General features: G+C 43.0%; 1 protein-coding gene across 4 annotated transcripts in view; it reads right to left on the minus strand.

Annotated features, from left to right (window-relative positions):
* The window catches only part of SGPP2 (sphingosine-1-phosphate phosphatase 2), a 144,649-nt gene that overhangs the window by 51,883 nt on the left and 66,138 nt on the right, over positions 1 to 26,628 (minus strand). The window contains exon 3 of one of the 4 annotated variants that reach the window (XM_043445136.1): positions 23,077 to 23,127. The exons of 2 other annotated variants lie outside the window; for them this stretch is intronic. In XM_043445136.1, coding sequence (XP_043301071.1) covers positions 23,077 to 23,127 — 51 coding nt within the window. Of the gene's footprint in view, positions 1 to 1,323; positions 1,656 to 23,076; positions 23,128 to 26,628 lie in introns of those variants that run through there. One more of the 4 variants, XM_043445139.1, reaches the window with a different exon arrangement.

Genomic DNA, 26,628 nt, shown 5'->3' on the forward strand with positions numbered 1-26,628 from the left:
AGTGTAAAAAGTTGTTTTCGACTGGTGAATGTCCTCTCGTGCTTGTGGCATTATTTTTATTTATTTTTTAAAATTCAAAGCCCTTCTCTAGTGTGCGTCATGTGTGTTTCTGTGTGTCTGTAGGGGGTTGGGTGGGGTGGGGTGGATGGGGTGATGGTGAATCACTGGGACAAACAATTAGAACTTCAAACTAATAAAATTTCATTCCGTGCCTGAAGCACCAAAACAAAGAAGTTACAGAGCAAACACCATCAATCACAGAAGGTTATCAGCAAACTGGTCTTGACACAGTCCACGTCCTATAAAAATTAAGATATAATAAAGAAAGCACAAATGGCAGGTAAGAAAAATAAAACAATTAAGTGACAACACTTTCCTGTTTTTCTCAACACTCCAATTTTTCAAGTTCAGATCTGCTTCTGAAATTTCTGAAGACAAACACTAAAGGTACAAAGATAAGCAATTAAGTCATGTATGTATGCATGTCTTTAGGAAAGTTACTTTAAAACAATCGAGGCTTCTTTTCCTTATTAAGAATGACTTGGGTTAAATAATAACTAGTATTAGTACCGTGATTTTAAAGTATATTTTCACTGACATAATTTGTTTTAATATTCATATCATTCCTATTTTACAGATGAGGAAATTGTAAAACAGGAAATGCTTAGAGAAGGTGACTGACCCCCCTAAAGATAATACAATGAGTAGAGAAGCTGAGTTTGGATTTTTTTTTTTTTGAGTTTGGATTTTGCTGATTCAAAATCCTAAGGTGTTTTCACCCCACCCTCTCAAATCTGGCATGACAGTTATTACTGAAACCAGATACCTATTTTTAAAGAACCCAAATTCTATGATCCTAACCCATTAGATCCATGGAACACTCACTAGAGGCTGCCTGACTGCCCTGGGGGCTAAGAGTCTTAGACATCACATCTGATGAGACAGTTGCCAAATACTTATCTACACCACTCCAACAATGACCCGTCCAGCAGAAATCTGGGACCAGTGTCCTTTATTCACCACTGGACAGATGTCACATCCCAAATGGCACCCCTTGAGGGAATGGGTGTCTTCAGTCTTAGGAAATGTGGAGTGTGCAAAAGCTAAAACATGCATAAGCCCATCTTCCTTTAGAGAGCCAACTAACCACAAAACCTGGAAACAATTCAGTGTTCATGACAGGACACTGGTTAAATTATGTAAATATTAAAAAAGCATTGTGAGATGTACTGTTAAATGAAAACAGTGGAAGGCAGCAAGAGTATATTTTGATCCCATTTGTAAATTTAAAAATGTATTTATAAGCAAATGCGTGTAGCTTACACGGCAAACTGTGGATGGCGGATCCACTGGGGGTTAGAACTGCAGTCGGTGCCGTGTGTGTCATCTGAGTTTTCACGCAAAAACCAGTAAGGCTTGCTTCCAATAAAAATGTAATCACTGCGAAGAAAACTTCTCATTATTAGACTCTTCCTTCACATTTCTAGGTATATCAATTGTCAGTCCTGCTGACCATAGGGGAAAAAAAACAAACTGCAAAATAATACAGAAAGATCAAAACCTTTACTTTATAGACCACTGAAAGCAAAAATGCAACAGACGTTACCCGCATGCCATGCTCAACTTTCTCTTCTGATTAAAACCACAAACTAAAAAAAAAAAGAAAAGGAAAAAACCCACAAACTATTCTCATCTCCAAGCACACTGCCACAGATCTCTGTGGGTAACCCAGCCAACCAGTCTAGGCAACAGCCACATACACACACAAAAAGGCATTTAAGTACAAGTTTCAATTAAATATAGTCTCAGTTTTTCCAAGCTAAGAGAAGTCCATCTTCAGCCTTGACTGATGGACTACTCATCTGAGACTCTTTCTACTCTTGAGTGAGAGAGTCAAAGTCGCTCAGTCATGTCCGACTCTTTGCGACCCCATGGACTACAGAGTCCATGGAATTCTCCGGGTCAGAAAACTGGAGTAGGTAGCCTTCCCCTTCTCCAGGGGATCTTCCCAACCCAGGGATCGAACCCAGGTCTCCTGCATTGCAGGTGGATTCTTTCCCAGCTGAGCCACAAGGGAAGCCCAAGAATACTGCTCTTACTTGCATCAAAAACAGTAAAACCTGCTAACAGGATTTCTTGACAAATTAGAACCCCTCCCCCAAATTCAGGAAAATCACCCCAAAGAAATTCCCCCAAACAATTTGAGCCAACAGCTCTACATCTAAACCCTCTGCCAAAATACTCCACCAACTAGCATCATCCTTGGTGTTTATGAGGTAAGAACAGCCTAAAATACCAGCTTTGTAATATTTTCCAGATCAAGTCAACATAGTTTTTTGGGGTTGTTTTTTGGGTGGCAGGGCCTACACTGCACCAGGCATGTGGGATCTCAGTTCCCCAGCCAAGGATGTAAGTGGGGCTGCTGCCTAGGGAGTGCAGAGTCTTACCCACTGGACTTACCCACTGGACTGTCAGGGAAGTCCCCAAGTCAGCACAGTATTAACCAGAACATAGCTAGACCGCCAATGGAACACTTTTTCTGTCCCTCCTACTAAGCTGGGTTTGGAGGTCTCCTCCATGCTCCCACTCACTCTGCCAGGCTCTCTAAGGGTTTTTTAAATGATAGTCACTCATAAATCATTTTCTAGATTCTGCTATATCTATGGACCACCCATTTTATTATCACTTTAATATTGGTCTTCAAACTGGCTCACTCCTTTTCAGTGAAACACTCAAGAAAACATGATCTGATTGTTATATTTTACAGATACACACTAAAACCAAGACGTATATATTTAAAGGAAAAATGAAAAAAAACTCATTTCGTGAACTAGGCTCTTGGGGTGACAGGCTTCTGGAAGATTTGACTTGTTCTGGATTTGACTTGCTGTCTGGAGAGATATGGGCTTCCCTGGTGGCTCAGTAGGTAAAGAATCTGCCTGCAATGCAGGAGACCTGGGTTCGATCCCTGGGTTGGGAAGATCCCCTGGAGTAGGAAATGGCAACCCAATGCCATATTCTTGCCTGGAGAATTCCATGGACAGAGGAGCCTGGTTGGCTACAACCCATGGGGTTGCAAAGAGTCGGACACAAGTAAGTGACTAACACTTTTCACTGTTTCACTGGAGATGTATTGCCAAGTACAATAACATCAAGAAGTCAGTGAAGGACTTCCCTTGTGGCGCAGTGGCTAGGAATTCTTCTGTCCATGCAGGAGACACAGGTTCCTTCCCTGGTCCAGGAAGATCCCACACGCAACTAAGTCCATGAGCCACAACTACTGAGCCTGCATGCTGCACCTACTGCAGTCCAAGCACCCTAGAGCCCATGGTCCCCAACAAGAGAAGCCACTGCAGTGAGAAGCCCACTGCAGACTAGAGAAAACCCACTCACAGCAACAAAGACCCAGTACACCCAAATAAATAAATAATAAATTAAAAAAAAAAAAGCGGGGGGAAGGCAATGAAGCAAAAGTCCAGGGCCCCAGAAAAGCATCTTGGGCCACATGCAGGGTCAACTGGTTGCCTTCGTGACAACTACTATCGCACTTTGGATGCTGGGGTGGGTATTGTCCTCAACAACCACATCATCAAACATTTTTTGTTATGACCTTGAATCGGACCAGAGCAACTGTGTGTGGGGTTTTATGGTTCATGTGGACTCTAAGGAATCTGAAACCTGGTCTATCTTCCCTGGCAAAGGGAAGAGGCAGAGAGAGCCCCTCAGCCACTGCAGAATCCTTGCCCCAATTCTACCCCCAATATCCTGAGAATCTTCCATCCTTTCCATACAGGTATCATCCAGGACTGGTGAAAAGTAGGGGACTTAAGAGTCTTCCTTTGTTGTACATCACGGGTACTAACAATAAAATCTACACTGTGCACAATGGGGACACAGATGAGGAAATGAAACCCATGGGGACATAAAATAGACATCATAATCATTGACATTATAATACCATACATTATAATCACCAAAATCCCCCCAAAATTAAACAAGAAAAAACATTAGTGGTCTGTAATTTACCCACTGATTTGAAACAACTAGGGAGTGAGCCCTCTGCCACCTTCCAGGGGAAAAGCCCCTCAAAAGTTGGCCCCACATCTCTCTTGAAGGTGGACAGACTTGAATGTTGAAAGCAAGTGAACCAATATAAATCTACACTCTTAACACTTACAATGAAACAACAATTCACAACCAGCCTTCTCCTGTTTATATCATTTCAGTCCTATTATTTATATTATTTCAGTATGCTTATAATACATTTGAAATATTTCATGTATATTTAATAAACTGTATGATTCAATATCATTTTACTACATAGCTTTTGCTGTAATAGAAGGACCTCCTGACCATCCCTCATGAATCAACCATGCTCTTGATTCTCATCCTTTCTCTTGTCTATTTTTTCACTTGCTTTTTTTTTTTAAATGGGATATGTAGTCTGAACAGAGATCTTTTTACCAGAATCATAAAATTTCAAAATTTCCGTAAGTCTCCCCAAAGCAGAATGTTCCAGAGCAGGTGATTAGGGCAAAAGGATGCTATGAGTGCTATCCCTTGAATGAGCATATTTTCTTCAACTAGAAATAAATCAGTTATACATCATTTCACATCAAGCTTCAAAATAAGACAGGGCACTTCAACTTTTTACTCCCTTCTATCCATGTTTGTAAAAGGCAATTCAACTCTGTAATGGAAGACATCTCAAAAGACAGAACTTACACAGAGTAAATCCTTTGTCAGTAGTGGTACCATTTTTAATACTAACTATTTCTAATATTAGCCTCCACAATGAGCTATCATTCTCCCCAGCACTCCCATCTTTAGAAACAGCAAGCTAGAGCTTTCCCATGCATGCATTAATAATGAACTGCTGCTCCCTTTATCTAAATCTTCTCTTGCTTATACATACATCAGCTTGGGAGCCATTTAGATGTTAAAAACCAACATCGCTAACAGCAGCCTATGTATGATGCATGTTATAAAGCAAATATGAGCTATGCTTTGGCAGTAATTCAGGAAAGTACTATTTTCCACCTTCAAAGGACCCTTCCTGGGAAGTCGCTCTCTTATTTTTCTGCATAGATGTAATAAGATGATAATACTGGAAGGTGAAATTTAAATAATAAATGTATAACCTGGAAGACATTTTCATGTGCATATCCTGATTCCTTGTGATTTAAAAAAAACAAAAAACCTAATCGAGCAATTCTAGACCAATAACCTTATTTCATCCATATTTTATAAATGTGGCCCCATTTTATCACCCATGTTCTATGAATAAACCTATCTGTGCCTCACCAAAGGGAAAACTTATGAGTGTGGCATAAAGAACAGCTGCCCAGACCTTTTCTAAAGCTTGGGTCATTCTAATGTTACCCAAGTACACTTGTGTTTCCCCACAAAGACTGAGACAGCATTTGTCTTAAAAATGCTGGTCATAAAATCAAAACATTTTTTTTTAACCTGTCCTTCCCACCTCCACCATCATTAAAAACCCAAACCCATGACAAAATAAAAACAGATCTGTAGACTCTACTATCTGGGTTTTTGTAATGCTTCTCATAATTTTCTGGAAAAAAAATATTCTGTTGGAAAAAGCATGTTGTTGTTCAGTCACGAAGTTGTGTCCGGCTCTTTACGATCCCATGGACTGCAGTATGCCAGGCTCCTCTGCCCTTTACTATCTGCTGGAGTTTACTCAGATTCATCTCCATTGAGTTGGTGATGCTATCTAACCATCTCATCCTCTGCTGCCCCTTCTCCTTCAATCTTCCCCCGCATAGGTAACACTAAAATGAGATTCTGGCTTATTATACCCTGAAACACATCTTGCCCTAGAGAATGTCTAGTCTTGAATTACCCTGAGACAACAGAAAATGTGACTGTGCTGCACTCGCTTGTCTTTCTGTGGAAGCGTCTGTATATAAGAGTCTCTGGATGTGGTGTGAGGTTGGAGCACCCATCATGATGACCTGATGAGCCGTGAACCCAACATTAGGCTAATGGTCATTGACATTCCGGGTTTCCCTGGTGGTTCAGTGATAAAGAACCCGCCTGCCAATGTAGGAGACATGGGTTCGATCCCTGGGTTGGGAAGATCCCCAGGAGAAGGGAATGACAACCCACTCCAACATTCCTGCCTGGGAAATCCCACGGACAGAGGAGCCTGGCTGGTTACAGTCCATGGGATCTCAAAAGAGTCAGACACAACTTAGCAACTAAACAACAACAACATTGACATTCCACACCTAGTTTTTCAGGCTATCACAGGCTCTCCTTACATGTTCCGTCAGAGTTCATTTCACCTTTGTCTCCATTTTACAATCGTGTAGAATTTAGAAAAGATTTGGGGGGGGGGGGGCAGGCTCACTCAGAAGAATTAAAAAGATTTATACCTGAAGGATATAAAGACTCTACAGAGTCAAGTCACACAACCGTGTCCACCCGAGTTCTGAATGGCCGTCAGCCACATCTCTGTGGGCTGCCTTCTCCGTGACCAGTCAATTGCACTGCGCAGAAAGGAATCTGAATTTGTGGTGCTAATACACAACGCCTGCTGTACCCTAAGCGATTAAAATCACTTTTCACTGTGAAGCAATGTCAGACCTACTGTTTGCCTGCATTCGGTCCCCTTCACATCCCAAATTCTCCAGTCTAGCTGTTCTTTGTCTCTAAAGGCTGGTATTGCTGGCTGCATTTCCCTGTGCTAGAAACATATGCACACATGTCAGGGGGTGGGGGGGGTGGCGGTGGTGGAAAAGCTCCATTTCAAGATGAGATGCTCTGTCCTACAGCAGTCCATGAGCAAACGAAATTACCAGTTAAGAGGCTGGGGAGGAAATGGAGAGCTAAGGAAGCGCATAAGAATAAAAACTCAATATGCAGGCTAACAAAATTACGGGAGCCATAATCACAGGATGTAGGAAAGAAAATTCACTTATGACCGCGCAGATGATGTCCGCTTTCGGTGAAGGCGCCCTGGATATGCATCTACTCAGCTCACCAGGGGAGCAGCCAAGCGGACTCTCGTATTTCTTTACACAACACCTATTTCCATTCTCAGGTTGCCGTCATGAGCTGGGCTATCAACACTGGGCAAAGCCCATTTCCTACTCATTTTGAATGACTGTCAACATGATCACTGTGAAGAGGGAGTGGCTATCAACTCTGGGTGCCAAAGTTGGTTGAGCCAAAGTCAAGAGACCTGGGACGACCCTGGTGGTCCAGTGGCTACTCAACGCAGAGGTCCTGGGTTCTACCCCTGGTCAGAGAACTACATCCCATGTGCCGCAACTAAGAGTTTGCACTGTGCAGCTAGAAGACCTAGGTGCATCTAAATAAATATTTTTAAACAGAATTTATTAAAAAAAAAAAAAAATGAAGTCTTGGGCTTCCCTGGTGGTCCAGTGGTTAAGACTCTGCCTTGCAATGCAGGGGACAAAGGCTCAATCCCTGGTCTGGGAAGATCCCACATGCCACAAACCAACTGAGCTTGTGTTCCACAGCTACTGAAGCTGGTGTGCCCAAGGGCCTGTGCGCCACAAGAGAAGCCACCGCAATGAGAAGCCCATGCGCCACAAGCAGAGAGGAGCCCCTGCTTGCTGAAACTAGAGAAAACCCGAGCGTAGCAACGAAGACCCAGTGCAGTCAAAATAATAATAATTAATTAAAAATAATAAAGTCTAGAGACCTGAATATACTATCTCTACCACACCCTCAATCCACTAGATGTTCATCAGTGTCCCTAACAGTCCTCACCGTCCTGCCCCCAGCTTCTCCTGGTTATCACCTCTCTTTTGTCCGAACGGAAATCAGGGACATTCCGGCAAAAGTTAAGGATCCACACGCTGTGATGATCGCACTGCTCCCCTCCACACCCATCACTGCCATCAGGAGCCCCAGCTTCAGGTCTCACTTGGGAAAGTAACAGGCTCTGCTCTGAGATTTAACCTTCCTCCTGGGACATGTACAAATCCTGTGCATAGTCTCTTTTTTATGGCCCTAAAGTTCAGGTGAAGGCTCTCACATCTCACAACTGAAACCGCTCAGTCAGAGTGCCTGAATGAACATTTCTCTTGACCTTGAGATTTAATTCCACTTGCTGGTCATACCTTTCCGACAAGCAAGGTTCGGACGTACACCTAGTCAGGCCCAAGGTGAGAGCTTACCACGCTCAGCTCTGGTCCAGGTCACCAGCGGCCTGGTTTCTCGGCCTCTCTGCCAAGAGGCCGCTGATCTAATAAGTCCTACGACAGCTTGGAATAAACTTACTGACATTAACTTGTAGAGCTCAAAAATGTATTTCACCAGCTCCTGAAATGAGAATAGTCTAAGAACTAAGATTACAGTGCCTTTGACATGCAGACATTCTCTAGCCCATCATCTGCAAAAATCAAGTTTTTCATTTGGCTGCAACGATGTCTTTCCTCCAAAAGACTGTCTTCCCCTCCTCTGTCCATTTAAACACAGCCCATCCATCCTCCATTCTCTCATCCCCTTCACGCCTCCCTCTCCTTTTGCTGCTTCCTCCTCATCCTTGGCAGGATGCCGTCATCACAAGGTTTCTCCCAGGCAGAGAAGAATGGGTTCTCCTCCCCTGGAGTTAAGATGACTGCCCTCCTGTAGAGCCAGTCTTTGAGCAGGACTAGACAAGCATCCCAGAGAACTCCCTTCCTGACGCCTGTTCACCGCGGGGAGTGAAAGGAGGAGGCTGGATGGACATAGGAGAGGCGGAGGGGGAGAGAACAGGGCACCATTGATTTACCAGCCGGTCAGTGAGTGATTAACTCTAGCTAGTAAAAGGGGCTGTTGATCACACGGTCAGTACCTCCCCAACACGACTGTAACTGGGGCTATAACCTCCCTGTGACCCTTTGTAATGAGAGAAGCTCGACTTGAGAAGGCCAGCCTCAGCCTTCCAGGCTGACAGGCACATCCATGCTCTCCCCTCGGAGTCCTTTTCCTCTGCAATTTCTACATTCCACTGTCAGGCTGGAGTCCCTATGATGATGAGCAATGCCAGAATTTTTACAGAACTCTTTGATGAGGTACCAATGGTCAGTTTTCATTCCAATCCCAAAGAAAGGCAATGCCAAAGAATGTTCAAACTACTGTACAATTGCGTTCATTTCACGTAAGCAAGGTAATACTCAAAAATCCTTCAAGCTAGTCTTCAATAATACATGAACAAAGAATTTCCAGATATACATACTGAATTTTAAGAAGGCAGAGGAACCAGAGATCAAATTGCCAAAATTTGTGCGACCATAGAAAAAGCAAGGAAATTCCAAAAAGAAAAAAAAAATCTACTTCTGCTTCACTGACTATACCAAAGCCTTTGACTGTGTGGATCACAACAAACTGTGGGAAATTCTTCAAGAAATGAGAATACCAGACCACTTTACCTGTCTCCTGAGAAACCTGTATACACGTCAAGAAGGAACAGAACTGAACATTGGAACGATGGACTGGTTCAAAATTGGGAAAGGAGTATGTCAAGGCTATACATTGTCACCCTGCTTTTTTAACTTATATACAGAGTATATCATGTGAAATGCTGGGCTGGATGAAGCTCAAGCTGGAGATTGATGGGGGAAATAAACAACCTCAGATATTCAGATGATACCATTCTAATGATAGAGAGTGAAGAGAACCTAAAGAGCCTCTTAATGAGACTGAAAGAAGAGAGTGAAAAGCAAGCTTAAAACTCAACATTCAAAAAACAGAGATCATGGCATCCAGTCCCATCATTTCATGGCAAACAGATAGGGAGAAAGTGGAAACAGTGACAGATTTTATTTTCTTGAGCTCCAAAATCACTGCTGACAGTGATTGCAGCCATGAAATTAAAAGGCACTTGCAGCTGCAAGTGGAAGAAGTGGAAGGCACACTTGCAAGTGGAAGAAAACTGTGACAAACCCAGATAGAGTGTTAAAAAGTAGAGATATCACTTTGCCGACAAACATCTGTATAGTCAAAGCTATGGTTTTTCCAGTAGTCATGTATGGATGTGACAATTGGACCATAAAGAATGAGCACTGAAGAACTGATGCTTTCAAACTGTGGTGCTGGAGAAGACTCTTGAGAGTCCCTTGGATAGCAAGGAGATTAAATTAGTCAGTCCTAAAGGAAATCAACCTTGAATATTCATTGGAAAGACTGATGTGAAGCTGAAGTTCTAACACTTTGGCCACCTGATGCAACGAGTTGACTCATTGGAAAAGACCCTGATGCTGGGAAAGATTGAGGGCAAGAGAAGAGGGTGGTAGAGGATGAGATGGTTAGATATCATCATTGACTCAATGGACATGAGTGTGAGCAAACTCTGGGAGATACTAAAAAACAGGGAAGCCTGGCGTGCTGCAGTTCATGAGGTCACAAAGAGTAGGATGCAACTTAGTGACTGAACAACAATAACCAGATTTGAATCACAGTTAAAGTTTGGTTTTAAAGTTAGAAAAGACAACCTCAAAGGTGTCTTTCCATTTAAAATTCAGCTGTCTTTTTAGAAGGCTTGTTTACCATTTAGACTTCTTAGGATATTGGTTTCCAAATGAAAACAGAAATTAGTTACAAAGACTGTTGATATATTTTGAACGTTCTAGATTTGCCATAAACAATTTCAATGTGAGTAAATTGTAAGTAAAATCAGCCCTGTGTCCAAAAGCCACCTCCATGGAAAGGTTTTTCCTGACCACCTGACCTCAGACAGCTGCCTGGCACACTCGTCTGCATACCCTGCTTTTATTTTTCTTCGCAGAACTCTACTCTGCCTGCACTTAGACTACACATTTTGATTTATCAGCTCCATTCCCACCCCCAAGGGGATGCTTGGCTCACAGTCTGGGACGGTGCCGGGTTCTGACTCAGTTTTGGACCTTTGCCCTCTCCACCTCTCCCAGCCTGGAGCCCTCTGCCCTGGACCCTCACCTGGCTGGCTCCTTCTCATACTTTAAGACTTAAGTGAAACTAGCACCAAATGCTCATTCTTGACCAGCATTTCTAAAGTAGGTCTCTGTTCTCACCCTGATCGTGCCCTAAACAATAATCGTACAATCTTTAATTTCTATATTGACTTGTTGTTATTCTGTTTTGCCTACAAGTAAACACCAGGAGAGTAGGATGGAGTTTGTCTTGTTCACTGCTTAATCCTCAGGACTTAGCATAGTATTTTATAATCACTCTTGTTGGATATTTTTCAAGTGAATAAATGAACGACTAAATAAATTTAAAAGTTCTTGCTCGTCAATCACAAGGTGAGAAAGAAATCTGAGGCTACTTTAAAAAGGCAGATAAAATCTGGCTTCTGGTTCAAAGATCCCTCCACATTTGAGAAACATAAAACATAGAATTACTACTTGCATACAGAAAAGGCCTTGACATCTTGACCAAATTTGGGTCCTGACTGTCCATCAGGGCCGGGCAGAGCCACTCAGGATGGGGAACAACTACTTTTTAAAAATTAATTTTATTTCTATTTTTGGCTGTGCTGGGTCTTCATTGCTGTGCAGAGGCTTCCTCTAGTTGCAGTGATCAGCGATCACTCGTTGCGGGGGCTTCACTTGTTGCAGGGCACAGGCTCTAGAGCCAGGGTTTAGTAGTTGTGGCATATAACCTGAGTTGCCCCAAAACATATGGGATCTTCCCAGAGATGGAACCCATGTTCCCTGCATTGGCAGGTAGATTTTTAACCACTGTACCACCAGGGAAGTCCGACAATTTCATTTTAAAAACATCTCTAGGATGCTCCCTTGGCACTCTATAGATTTTTCTAATGTATCTTTAGTACCCTGAACTGTAATTACTTCTTTACATCTGTCCCCTCAAGGGGGCCAGCTCTGAAATCCTCTTCATAGGATTATGAATCTTTATTTATTTTATTCAATAATTATGTATTGAGCTGCTACTACATGCCAAGTTCAAGGAGTAATAAAGAACCATCTAGCAGAGAATGACGCAGTGGTAAAGAATCCACCTGCTAATGCAGGAGACGCAAGTTCGATCCCTCAGTAGGGAAGATTCCCTGGAGGAGGAAATGGCAACCCACTCCAGTATCCTTGCCTGGAGAATCCCAAGGACAGAGGAGTCTGGCGGGCTACAGTCCATGGGGTCGCAGGGTCAGACATAACTGAGCACGCAAGTGGACAGGTTCAAGGTTTTCTAGAGACAATGTGTGTGGTGAGATTTGAAGCTGGTGAGAGCGTGTAGGGCAGGGGCAACAGTAGAAGGAGGGATAAAGTCAAGTGTGGGTGTGTCTGCAGGGCAGGAACTGGGGTGGACGTGGGGGTCATCAGCAGTTAGTTCTGTGATTCCAGAGAAGAGAACAGATCGGGGGAGGAGAGATTTAGGCAGAAGTACAACTATTTTAAGGTGCTTGGACATTAATATGCTCTAAACAGTGGACCATGGTCATACTTGCAACTGAGATAGGTCTCTCTCTGTAAGACCAGAAAGCTAACTGATGCACCACTGGGCTCCTGAGATAGGTCATTCTACATGCTAGCATCTGGTCCCATCACTTCATGCAAATTAGATGGGGACACAAGGGAAAGAGTGACAGACTTCACTGCAGATAGTGACTGCAGCCATGAAATTAAAAGATGCTTGCTCCTTGGAAGAGAAGAAATGACAAACCTAGACTGTGTGTTAAAAAGTAGATGTTACTTTTCCGACAAACGTCCGTATAGTCAAAGCTATGGTTTTTCCAGTAGTCATGTATGGATGTGAGAGTTGGACCATAAAAAAGGCTGAGTGCCAAAGAATTGATGCTTTTGAACTGTGGTCTTGGAGAAGGCTCTTGAGAGTCCCTTGGACATCAAACCAGTCAATCCTAAAGAAAATCAATCCTGAATATTCATCGGAAGGACTGATGCTAAAGCTCCAATACTTTGGCCACCTGATGTGAAGAACTGACTCATTTGAAAAAGATCCTGATGCTGGGAAAGATTGAAGGCAGGAGGAGAAGGGGACAACAGAGGATGAGATAGTTAGACGGCATCACGAACTCGATGGACATGAGTTTCAGCAATCGCTGGGAGGTGGTGAAGGACAGGGAAGCCTGGCAAGCTACAGTCCATGGGGTTGCAAAGAGTCAGACACGACTGAGTGGCTGAACAACATCAATGACATGCTGTGGGGTGGACGGGTTTGAAGGTCATAAGAGCTGCTGTAAGGAGATTCATTAGATGGTTAACATGAGCAGGCAAAATAAAGATGATGCAGGCTCGAAGTGAAGGAATATTTCCAGAACTGTTGGAAATGTAAAATTACAAGAGCCCACTAGAGTCCCAAAATCTTTACTAAGTGAATAAAAGGACACGCTGGGGCTCCCTGGAGAATGAGACTCTGCTCTCTACCCCATCTGAGAAGTGAAGACCTCATAAACAGGAACTGTTTTAAGTTGACTGTCTCTACTTTGTAGCTTTTCTGTTTCATACCTATCTTCCCCTGTGAAGGAAGATCATTTAGATGTCTCAGCTTAAAAGTCCTGCTTTTGGTATCTACCAAGCTCAAGAAAAAAATAAGAGAAAAAATGCCACTTCTATTGATAAACAACTTAGGATTTTACAGCTTGTAGCCAGCACTCTAGAAGAAAATTAAGAATCTTAGATAAAATTTTATAGAATGGGACTTCTCTAGTGATCCAGTGGTTAAGACTCCAAGTTTCCACTGCAGGGAGCTAGAGTTTAATCCTCGGTCAGGGAACTAAGATCCTGCATGCCATGTGGTGTAGCCAAAAAACAAACAAACAAACAAAAAATTATGTGACAACTTCTTTAATACTATGTAAATCCTTGTATATAATTTTTAAGTTATATACTAGAATATCTAGGGCTGAAAAAATATTGTACACCTCTTTACTACAGACCTAATCATACAACTGGCTAAATTAAGGTCCTTGAATTAACTGGTACATAAAGTAGAACACATATTTGATAGAGTTATTCAATAGCCTAGATGTCCTCATAGAATTAAAAGTGACTTTCCATACATTACTTTAAAATTATATAGCATTCCTTAAAACATATTTTTTGTGGAGTATTTATTCCTAAGAAATAGTAACAAAACAAGGTGACTGACTACCTGGACACAGCTGAGAAGGAGATATCATACAGCAAATTCTCAATGTCTCTAGTTAATGCTGGGAAAGTTAATCCTGAAGTTTACAGAAAGCGAATCCTCTGTCCATGGGATTCTCCAGGCAAGAATACTGGAGTTGGTTGCCATGCCCTTCTCCAAAGGATCTTCCCGGCCCAAGGATCAAACCTGGGTCTCCCAAACTGTAGGCAGATTCTCTACCATTTGAGTCACCAAGGAAGCCCCCATATAAAGCAAGAGACAACAGAAATAATTTAATACTCAGAGGTGGAAGGTGCTTTTGTAGTCACATTTGAATGTAGTTATCTCTAGCGTTTGTGATTTGGAGCTATAATAATAAAGTTAGGAAATCACTTTGTGTTTGAACAGCAATCTAGTCTCAAGTGTATGTGAAATACTAGCCTAAGCAAAATAACTGCTTCTTCTCATTTTCTTTAATGTTTATATGCTGCTTCGGTTAGAGGAAGAATTCAAATGCTTTCCTGAAAGCTGTTCAGCAATACAAAAGATTGTATGTTGCATAAGAGTGAGTAAACACTAAGTACATATTGCCAAAATGATCTTGGAAAGTGAGAACTATAGGACAGCACATAGAGGGACTTCAGGGTTGAATTCTCTCCTTTCTATTGTCTTTATCAAACGAAAAACAAATCTGGATTTAGGCAAGGACAGCTTTTATTTGAAAGGACTGGAAGATCTCTCTGATTGTTAAGATCTGTGAGTGTTCAAAGACCAGGCAGAAAAGAGCTTCTCTTTTATACAGAGTGATGATCAACCCTGGAAAGGTGTTCTCTGGGTGTGGGGAGGTGCAGGACAGGGCAGTATATCAGAGCCTTGTTTATCCTGAGGTCAGCATAGCATCAGGAGGGGCTGTGTGCTGGCTGGTATGCGAATGAATCAAAATTCAGGGTCTAGCCATGGAGAAAAGCTTAACTCAAGTTTGATCAAGTCAAGGTAGCAGGTATTTTGACCAGTGGGGATGGAGTTAAAATCATTTATAAATCAAAGAATGGGAACTGGAGGGATAGGTAACAGGTAAACAAGGCAGGGGTGGGACTGTGAGCCTTGTCCAAGTCATCTGAAGAAGGATGGTTCCTTGTAGTAAATCATTCCTAGAACACAAAAGGGTAAGTGGATTATCTTCATGGTTTCTGTTTTCCAGGAGCATAGGGCTCAGGTAAGATTCAATAGCATCACCTTCTTTCTTTTATTTTTAAGCCAGCAGTGTATTTAGGGATTTATCTAATCAGGTTTTTATTTGCAGAAGAAAATGTAGATTAGTACTTTAAGATAAACTCTGGCAAACTCTTTTATACTCTCAGACCATCTGCATCTCTTAGGTTAAAGGTGTCACCTGCAAATTGGCATTTGCCATAGACTTCTTCACTGCAGCTGCTGACCTTCAACATCCCTGAAAGGGGTCCAGGGTGGAGATCAGGATGGAGGCCTCTGTGCTCTGGGAAAACTGACAACACAGGTCTTCAGAGAGTTAGATATTGTTAAGAGAAGATTTTATGAGCCCAGTTCTTGCATCTCCTTGTATCTAGAAAAGCACTAAAATCCTCCATAGTGATATCTGCTCCTCACGCCTCACTTCAGTCAGTCAGTTAGGTCGCTCAGTCATGTCAGACTCTCTGCGACCCCATGAATCGCAGCACGCTAGCCCTCCCTGTCCATCACCAACTCCCAGAGTTTACTCACACTCATGTCCATTGAGTCGGTGATGCCATCCAGCCATCTCATCCTCTGTCGTCCCCTTCTCCTCCTGCCCCCAATCCCTCCCAGCATCAAGGTCTTTTCCAATGAGTCAACTCTGCATCAGGTGGCCAAAGTACTGGAGTTTCAGCTTCAGGATCAGTCCTTCCAATGAACACCCAGGACTCATATCTTTTAGGATGGACTGGTTGGATCTCCTTGCAGTCCAAGGGACTCTCAAGAGTCTTCTCCAACACCACAGTTCAAAAGCATCAATTTTTCGGCGCTCAGCTTTATTTATGGTCCAACTCTCACATCCATACATGACCAATGGAAAAACCATAGCCTTGACTAGATGGACCTTTGTTGGCAAAATGTCTCTGCTTTTAAATATGTTATCTAGGTTGGTCATAACTTTCCTTCCAAGGAGTAAGCATCTTTTAATTTCATGGCTGCAATCACCATCTGCAGTGATTTTGAACCCCCCAAAATAAAGGCTGACACTGTTTCCACTGTTTTCCCATCTATTTGCCATGAAGTGATGGGACTAGATGCCATGATCTTAGTTTTCTGAATGTTGAGCTTTAAGCCAACTTCTTCACTCTCCTCTTTCACTCTCATCAAGAGGCTCTTTAGTTCCTCTTCACGTTCTGCCATATGGGTAGTGTCATCTGCATATCTGAGGTTATTGATATTTCTCCCGGCAATCTTGATTCCAGCTTGTGCTTCTTCCAGCCCAGCGTTTCTCCTGATGTACTCTGCATATAAGGTAAATAAGCAGGGTGACAATATACAGCCTTGACATACTCCTTTTCCTATTTGGAACCAGTCTGTTGGGTCCATGTCCAGTTCTAACTATTGCTTCTTGACCTGCATACAGGTTTCTCAAGAGGCAGCTCAGGTGGTCTGGTATTTCCATCTCTTTCAGAATTTTCCACAGTTTATTGTGATCCACACAGTCGAAGGCTTTGGCATAGTCAATAAAACAGAAATAGATGTTTTTTGGGACTCTCTTACTTTTTCGATGACTGCCAATGGATGTTGGCAATTTGATCCCTGGTTCCTCTGCCTTTTCTAAAACCAGCTTGAACATTTGGAAGTTAATGATTCACGTACTGCTGAAGGTTGGCTTGGAGAATTTTGAACATTACTTTGCTACCGTGTGAGATGAATTCTATTGTGCAGTAGTTTAAGCATTCTTTGGCATTGCCTTTCTTTGGGATTGGGATGAAAACTGACCTTTTCCAGTCCTGTGGCCACTGCTGAGTTTTCCAAATTTGCTGGCATATTGAGTGCAGCACTTTCACAGCATCATCTTTCAGGATATGAAATAGCTCAGCTGGAATTCCATCAACTCCACTAGCTTTGTTTGTAGTGATGCTTCCTAAGGCCCACTTGACTTCACATTCCAGAATGTCTGGTTCTGGGTCAGTGACCACACCATCGTGATTATCTGGGTCGTAAAGATCTTTTTCGTACAGTTCTTCTGTGCATTGTTGCCACCTCTTCTTAATATCTTCTGCTTCTGTTAGGTCCATACCATTTCTGTCCTTTATTGTGCCCATCTTGGCATGAAATGTTCCCTTGGTATCTCTAATTTTCTTGAAGAGATCTCTAGTCTTTCCCATTCTGTTGTTTTCCTCTATTTCTTTGCACTGATCACTGAGGAAGGCTTTCTTATCTCTCCTTGTTATTCTTTGGAACTCTGCATTCAAATGGGTATATCTTTCCTTTTCACCTTTGCTTTGCGCTTCTCTTCTTTTCACAGCTATTTGTAAGGCCTCCTCAGACAGCCATTTTGCTTTTTTGCATTTCTTTCTCTTGGGGATGGTCTTATTCCCTGTCTCCTGTACAATGTCACGAACCTCCGTCCACAGTTCATCAGGCTCTCTGTCTATCAGATCTTGTCGCTTAAATCTATTTCTCACTTCCAGTATATAATCATAGAGTGCAACCAGGGGCAGGGTCCTGGTTCCCCCTAAAGGGATACATGTAATAATATATTTGACCCTACAAAACTAAAAATGCCAACAAATGTGGATATTATATTCTTCATTCTATGTTAAAGACACCAGAAAAGCTCTTCAAGAGACCACATGAGGCCAGATTAAAGCAACCTCAAACTCATTAGACTACCTAAAACCAGATTAAGGACCCTGCACACACCCTAGTTCTTATCAGCAATCCCACCCTCAAACCACTGCTATAAGAGGCCTCACCAAATCCTCCCAGGGTTAGGAAATAGTTTGGGGGGCAGGAGCTCTGCCTGGCAAGACAGTTCTTTCCTACTTCACCCAAAAAGCTGTCCCCAAAAGTCCATTCAGCACCATGGCAGAGTCGGAGCTTTCAGCATCACCTACACATTTTAGGGATGAGATGTTACATTACTGGTGGTAATTAATGAACTAGGCTCATGGTTAGAAGACCATCAAAGAAAAAACTACAAAACTTCAGCTTAAATCTATAAAAATAAAGGATTCATAAGATGATGTAAGAAACACCTTCAAGAGATTACTATACTTGTCTTCTTGCTTGGATCAAAGTTCAGTGTTTAAATACACATGTCAGAATTTCAGCCTGCAAAGGATGAATGTTGTCCAGGTGACCAAAAAGAGTATTTAACCTTGTCTGGGTTTGATTTTTGGGTTCCCAGGTGGTGCTAGTGGTAAAGAACTTGCCTGCTAATGCAGGAGATGTAAAGAGACTGGGTTCGATCCCTGGGTTGGGAAGATTCCTTGGAGAAGGAAATAGCAACCCACTCCAGTATTCTTGCCTGGAGAATTCCATGGACAGAGGAGCCTGCTGGCCTGCAGTTCACGGGGTCGCAAAGAGTCGGACACAACTGAAGTGACTAAGCATGCATGCACAGGTTTGATTTGGGTGTCCCTTCACCTTGGGTTTTCTCAGTTTCCTTCAGAAAAACTGTTCTACTTACCAAACATAATTTCTAAACCAGGGCTGATCCTATACATAGCTCTTTAAATATTTATCTTAATGGTAACACACCAAAAAGTCTCTAGGTGGTTTTATGCCTCTTTCATAAATTTTCCTAAAACATATACCTCACGAATACAAATAAGGTTGCACAAAATTAGTATCCATAAGTGAGCTAGATAACAGATTAGCACAGCCTTAAAACATCATTTTAGGCAGTTGAGATGTTTTAAATACAGACACCCAGTTTTCTGAAACTCAGGCTCTTGACAGATTTATAGTGATTTTAATCCTTTTTATGTTAAAGACACACTCTTTTGATTGCCCTGTAGGGGAAAAAAGTCTAGCATTCTTTGTAGATTAGCAGACTTTTTTTTTTTTTTTAAGCATAAAACCCAGAGGTATACACTTGAAAAGCTTTCCTACAGTACAAATTCAGGTTTAAATTTCTGAATCCAGTCCCCAAAGGGCAAAAGCCTCAAAGAACACTCAGCTTGTGTGGAATGCTTACCCAAGTGAATGAGCCCCTGATCCTTTTTTTTTTTTTTTAATGAATTCTCAAGAAACCACCCTGTTGTGGTCTCTTCGTTGGCTAAAGAAAAGTTTGGAGCCATTCAATCCATCCCCCTGTATCCATTCTTTCTAAATATTTTCCCCAATTACGTAGACAAATGCAGAAAATTGCTCAACCTTTATCTCAAGTAGCCCAGGTTTAAGAAGTCCTGGTTAGGGGTGTGGTTGGGCTGGGAGGGGCTCCCACCGGGCAGGGCAGCCCGCACACAGGTGTACCACGAATCCTAGCCTTAGTATTCAATCCAGAGTTTCATTTGCTCCTTTGACTGAACCTTCTGTAAGGGCCTAATAAAGAAATCAGTTATTTTATTTCACTCATTTGGCCTTTGTTGATCAGTGTTTGGTTAAAAGGAAGTCAGCTTACTGCTTCTCACTTGCTAATTTCCAAGTTCATGTTTTTGGAAAAACCTTCAGAATGTCCTTTCCCATTCCCTACAGTCAAAATGCTACGTATTTCAAAAACACTTTCAAATGGAACGAAACTTTTTTTCCCTTCTGATTTCAGTGCCTGTGAATGCCAGAAGAAATTTAATTTAAAGAGGAACAAAAACATAACATCTTTTTCTAGTTAAATCAGAGCATATGCAATGCAAACAAAGGATTGTTATGTGTTCTCACACACACACACAGGCACAAGCTCAGAGCGAGACTGTGTGCTTGATGTTTGCCATTGTTTGTGCCTGGACAAGAGTCACTAAAGCTCCAGCAAACCCCAGTATCACTTGGTCTGCTTTCAGGGCCAAGTGATTCCTGATGACTCAGATCCAGTGGGTCCAACAAAGGGTCTCAGAACTGTTTTCAGAGAATCGCTAACTATTGCTCCTCAAAGGGACCCTAGGAGCAAAACCAGTCAAGGCACGTGTGGGAGTCACCTGGGGGAAACTGTATAGGACCAGATGCATTGTTGAAGCCAAAACATATGATTTAAAAAAACAGAATATCATAACTAAAACACACATCACCATTATTATTTCTATAACTGTGACACTTTCAAAATGAGGAGGACTCTGTGGCCATTTTGCTCAACTCCACATTTCAGAGGTGGTCAAACGGAACCTAGAAATAAACATCACTAGACTAATTATTAACAAATTCTGGATTAATTACTTGCCCATCTGGAACAGTCAGTAGTTACCAGCCCATTCTAGCTTGGCCTTGACTCCAACCAAGATATCTCCCTCTATTTTACTAAAACATATGCTAAGTAAAATAAAGGTGGAGCAATTCTCACTTGGATTAAAATCCAAGTTTTCTAATTCTTAAAGGAATTAAGATTGAATGATTTCTTTTAGGTTAAAACCTTAGTGAGTCATCCCATCTCATTCCTTTTTTTTTTTTAAGGTATGCACCATGAACCCCAAGACATGGTTAGTGTAAAATCAAACCATTTACCACAAAATAGCAGATCAACTGTACCCTGGGATCAAACAGTGCATAAACAAGATAGGCAAGCAGGCAGACAAAACAGAAGGAAAGGGGGACTCACCCTTAAATCAATAAATGAGGATCTAGGAAACTTTTCCTTGTTTGCTCAATTTTTTATTAGCACGGTTCATATTTGTAAAATGAAAAAATCAAATTAATTGAGCACATTTAATAAACAGAAAAGCCCGACTACTTTTAACACAATTAAGGGAAAAGGTTAGTGAGAGTCGTTTATAGTTTATAATCCTGGTTTATAGCCAGGATTCTGGAATAATGAGTTCAAACCGTGAGTCTGCTCCCTACTGGCTATGTCAGCTTGTCAGGCCTTCCATGTTGTGTTCCCACTTTTGGACCAGAAAAGAGACTGAGCACCAAAGGACTGATGCTTTCCAACTGTGGGGCTGGAGAAGACTCTTGAGTGTCCCTTAGACAACAAGGAGATCAGACCCATCAATCCTAGAAGAAATCAATCCTGAATATTCATTGCAAGGACTGATGCTGAAGCTCCAATACTTTGCCACCTGATGCAAAGAGCTGACTCACTGGAAAAGACCAAGGACAGGAGGAGGAGGAGGCAACAGAAGATGGGATGGTTGGATGCTATCATTGACTCAATGGATGAGTTCAAGCAAACTCCGGGAGACGGTGAAGGACAGGGAAGCCTGGTGTGCTGCAGTCTATGGGGTCGCAAAGAGTCGGACATGACTGAGCAACCAAACAACAACAAAAATAGTGCGTATGCGTGCACGCTCACTCAGTCGTGTCCAACTCTTTTCGACCCCATGTACTGCAGCTCACCAGGCTCCTCTGTCCGTGGCTGCCATTTCCTAGTCCAGGAGATCTTCCCAACCCAGGGATTTAACCTCAATCTCCAGTGTCTCCTGCATTGGCAAGCAGATTCTTTACCACTGAGCCACCTACAATACCTCACTCCCCAACATTTATAGGGCCCACGGCCCTGTGTTCAGCACCCAGACAGGACACAGTTAGGTGACTTCAACTCACAGAAAGCTGTCATCCTCTTGAAGGCCGGCGCAGAGGCTCTGCACACAGCCACGTGCAGTTTTCGTTCATGAATTCTACACTGCTGTTTATTCATAAGCAGTTAGGCTGTGGCACCTTGAAAATGACACATTCACTCCGCCTCACAGAGGACACAACAAGGACACATGAGTTGGACTCAGTCCAGTGGGGAGAGCACTGGGGCTAGGCCTCGGGTGGCGGCCAGGACCCACTGCAGGAGGCAAGAGGCCAGAGAGGGAGCTCTGGGTCAGGAAGCCTCAGTTTCCCAGATTAACCCTGTTAGCTGCGGCCCAACCCCCCCCACCCCCACGCAGACACGATGCCTCCTGGCCAACGAGCCCACTGGCACAACAGGGCCTGACGGGCATCTGGTGGCAGCTGGGCCTGGGAGGAAAGGAACAGATGTCAAGGCTGTTGGTTGCACTGGGGAGAAGCGGCTATGAAGGGTAGACCCGGGGAAGCCCAGGGCCGCACTGGAGAAAGGGGACAGAAGACGAGAGGCGACTGCCATTATGTTTAACACGACTGGGTTGGTCTAGTAACCCCAAGCTTCCAGAACATTCCGGAGGCCAAAATACAGTATGGCCTCTCTAGCTGTAAACTGGAATAGCACTTGGTTGATTAAAAAAGAAAAAAACTTTTCTTCGCCTTCTCAGCCTAGAAGACACTTTAATCCTGTGGGAGAGTTGCTGAGGGGTGCAGGGCTCCTCCCCCCTCCACCGGAGGCTCCTAGGCAAAGAGGAGGCAAATCCCCACCTCCTTGTGGTACAAAGGCCAGTCTTAGCCTCATTCCTCCTTTTCCACTTGGCTGCAGTGCAAAATACAATCAGGAAGTAGAGTGTTTGCCTCGGCACCACAAGCCTGAGGGGGCAGCAGGCGGTCTCCTCAGACCTCCTCTATTCCCTGCCCCCAGCCAAGGCCCCAGAGACCTTCTCCCCTCCCAGACCCCTGGAATTCCCCAGCCTCTTATGGAGAGGACAGAGTCTGGGACACACAGTCTGAAAAGAAAGGGGGGCACTCAAGGGATCATCGCACAGAGAACTGGGAGGCCAATGTCTGAGGAACCTGGGATGTGTATCTGCTGCACGTGGAAGGCATTTGCTAATGCGATGATATATGGAGCCTTCCAACCAGATAGGCCAAGCACCTTCTGAATAATAGATTGGGGTAGAGGAGGGGGGAGTAGAATTTAGCCATTTGAGGCAAGATGCTGCAGTGGAAAGGAATGGATGGGGTAGGGAGACAGACATATGTATTCCACTTACTGGATGTGTTCCCCTTGGGTGAATCCCTTAACTGCTTTTTGGGTTTCAGTTTTCTCACCTGTGAACTGGGTAAAGTAACTGGCAGATAGAGGAGGCTCTCGATTAGTGGCTGTGAGAATCCGATCCATTCCAGAAGGCAGTTTTGCAAATGGGATTGATTGGTTTAAAAAAAAAAAAAAAATAGAGAGCATTGTTAAGATTTTACTTGAAAATTTCCTCTGAAAGAAAGGCCCCTGTGGCCTATTGATTAGCTCATTTTTCTTTTGTTTTGTTTTACAAATAAATGGGAGAGGCTCTGGGACAGGTCCAGCTGAAAGGGTGCTTTGTAAAGGCCCTTAGGGACTGACCCCTGCAGGAAGTGGGGAAGGGCAGCTTTGGGCCTGGTCCCAGAAGCCAGCTGAATTCAGAAGGTGACCTCCTGAGGCCCTGTCCTACTAGAGGCTCCATGGTTCATTGTCTGGATATAACATGGCAAAGGCTGTTTTACTTGATAAGACACTTAAAGCTATGATAAGACCAAAAGGAGGGGAGAAGGACTAACTGCATATCCACACTCTGTATGAAATGTTTTAATTCTTTCTGCGTTGTCTTAGTGGATCTAAACTAAGTTCATCCTTAAAGATATCCTGCCCTCCAGGTTCCTGGTGTTTCAAACAATTTCAGACCTAGCTAAGCTGCAAAGTAATCACACATCCAGGAGATAAAATGAAGCATTTAGACGTGGTGCTTGGGGGTAAAGAGTAGGGGGTGCTGGTCTCTTTGTGGCAGGATTACAATTCTGCTCAGTCAAACCCAACCCAAAAACCAGCATTTCAAATCTTAGGGGGTTGAAAAGAGAGACAGCAGTGGAGGTGAAAAGTGAAACTCAGATAGGACTTGAACCTACAATCTTTTAATTGAGATCACACACCTGGTCTCAGGACTTAATGACACTCAGGCTTTTGATGTCTGGTCACAGAACAGTATCACTGAGAGACAAAGTGATAGGAAAGAAGTGGATTTATTTAGAGAGAAACACTCCACAGACAGAGTGTGGACCATCTCAGAAGGAGAGAGGCCCTGAAATATGGGGCAATTAGTTTTTATGGGCTAGGTAATTTCATAGACTAATGAGTGGGAGCTAATAGTTGAAATATTCCAACCATTTCAGGGAAGGGGCTGGGATTTCCAGGAACTGGACCACTGCCCATTTTCTGGTCTTCTATGCTTAGCCTCAGAAAGGTCTTGGTGCTGGTGGATGTGTTGTTTAGATGTTAATATATTTCACTGTTCAGTCGCTTAGTCACGTCCGACTCTTTGTGACCCTATGGACAGCAGCACGCCACACTAATGTATTACAATGATAGTATAATGAGGCTCAAGGTCCACTGGAGGTCTAAGTTCCTGCCACCTTGTACCTAGTTGGCTCTATCCAGTTTTTGTCATGTCCTATGGCCATGTCAGGGCTTCCCAGGTCGCTCAGAGGTAAAGAATCTGCCTGCCACGCAGGAGACACAGATTCTATCCCTGTGTTGGGAAGATCCCCTACAGAAGGAAATGGCAGCCCACTCTGGTATCCTACTGAAGAACTGATGCTTTTGAACTGCAGTGTTGGAGAAGACTCTTTTATGAGTCCCTTGGCCTGCAAGGAGATCCAACCAGTCAAACCTAAAGGAAATCAACCCTGAATATTCATTGGAAAGACTGATGCTGAAGCTCCAATACTTTGGCCACCTGATGCGAGGAGCCAACTCATTGGAAAAGACCCTGATGCTAGGAAAGATTGAAGGCAGGAGAAAAGGGGGATGACAGAGGATAAGATGGTTGGATGGCATCATTGACACAATGGGCATGAGTTTGAGCAAACTCCGGGAGATGGTAAAGGACAGGGAAGCCAGGCATGCTGCAGTCCAGGGGGTCACAAAGAGTCAGACACGAACAACAACAACTAGTATTCTTGCCTGGGAAATCTCATGGCCAGAGAAGCCTGGAGGGCTACACTCCATAGGGAAGCAAGAGTCATGACAAGCTACTAAATCCACAACAAAATGCCTATGTCATTCTTTTAAAGGTTGTGCCCTCCCCACTTCCCTCCTGTTTCAGGGGTGGGGTGGCAGATGAGTTCTGGAAGAATGTGGTCACATTCTCCAGTCATCATCAAAAGGGGAGGGGAACAGATCATTTTTCAGATAATGACAGTGATAATTAGATCCAAATCTGTTAAGTCCGGGTTTTCAAGTTTTTTTTTTTTAAACCTACACTAATACCAAAACATTTCCTTATTGCGAAAACCGAACCAATACAGTTTGCATAACAAACCCTCTGGAGACATTTACTTAATATTTAACCAAGGCTAAATTACAAGATTCTACTTCAGAGGGACTGGTCAGAACCTCTGACGCCTAATTCCGTTTCATTCACTGCAAGTTGCAATCTGGCCTGTGTTGAATACTTTTCAAGACTCATTAATCTCAAGCAAAGAACCAACTTAACAGGCAGGACAACCTTTTGAAGTGAATGGTGGTAGTGGTTTAAACAGAGGATTAGAAGATAATCACATTAAAAGTCATCTTTGGCACTAAAATTGACCCCAGTCTGGGGGCTGTGAATCAGCGCTGGGAGAGGCTGTTTTGCCCTCCTCTCTTACCATGTCTCCGGCTCCCCGTGACACAGCCAGATGGCGGTCTGCCCACATCCAAAGCAACACCACTGCATTTTGACATGTTATCACCCAACTGCCTCTTAACCAATTTATGGAACCCTTTATAATAAGACTCTACTACAGTTAGACACTAGGTTACAGGCACAATTTAAACACAAAATATTAGGTCTGCTTTGTAACATAATCAGCCAGCTAGCTTTCAATAAGGGCTTCCCTTGTGGTCCAGCTGGTAAAGAATCCTCGTGCAATGCGGGAGACCTGGGTTTGATCCCTGGGTTGGGAACATCCCCTGGAAAAGGGAAAGGCTACCCACTCCAGTATTCTGGCCTGGAGAATTCCATGGACTGTATAGTCCCTGGAGTTTCAAAAGAGTTGGACACAACTGAGCACCTATCACTTCACTTTAGTTTTCAATAATCAAAATGTGAGATGTTAAACCCATCATTTTAAACCCATCAAGCACTTCAGCATAAGTTAACTTGACTTGGAAGAGGAGGAAAGGAAGAACCTGCCAAAAGGAAATCTGCTGTTATGATTTCCTTATCGCCAGGATTTTGAGAGTACCAAAAAAAAAAAAAAAGGATCTCTAGTCACCAAGCAACTCAGCATTTCCTTTTAAAGCATTTCTTTGATTGTGTTGAACACAAAACAGCAAACTATCTAATAAATATTTAGTAGTGGATTTGATATCCATTTCTAATGTATCATCATTGAGCAGAAGATGAAGCATGTAAAACCATATTGGCATTCAGTCTGCAAGAGATGACAGGTTTGTGTTTTGTTTTTTTTTTTTTTGTAATTCTGTCCAGCATCTAGTCTTTGCTTTCTTACTCCAAGCCATGGATGGCTCTCTTCTTTATATGTTCACTATGTGACACTTAAGAGTCATGACCATGTAATGTACCTCCGAAGGTCCTCTAGCTGAGTCCTTTCATTTTGAAGCTAGGGATGCTGCAGGCCAGAATCAAG

This window comes from Cervus canadensis, chromosome 24 (assembly GCF_019320065.1).
Source record: "Cervus canadensis isolate Bull #8, Minnesota chromosome 24, ASM1932006v1, whole genome shotgun sequence".
Classification (NCBI taxonomy): Eukaryota; Metazoa; Chordata; class Mammalia; order Artiodactyla; family Cervidae; genus Cervus; species Cervus canadensis.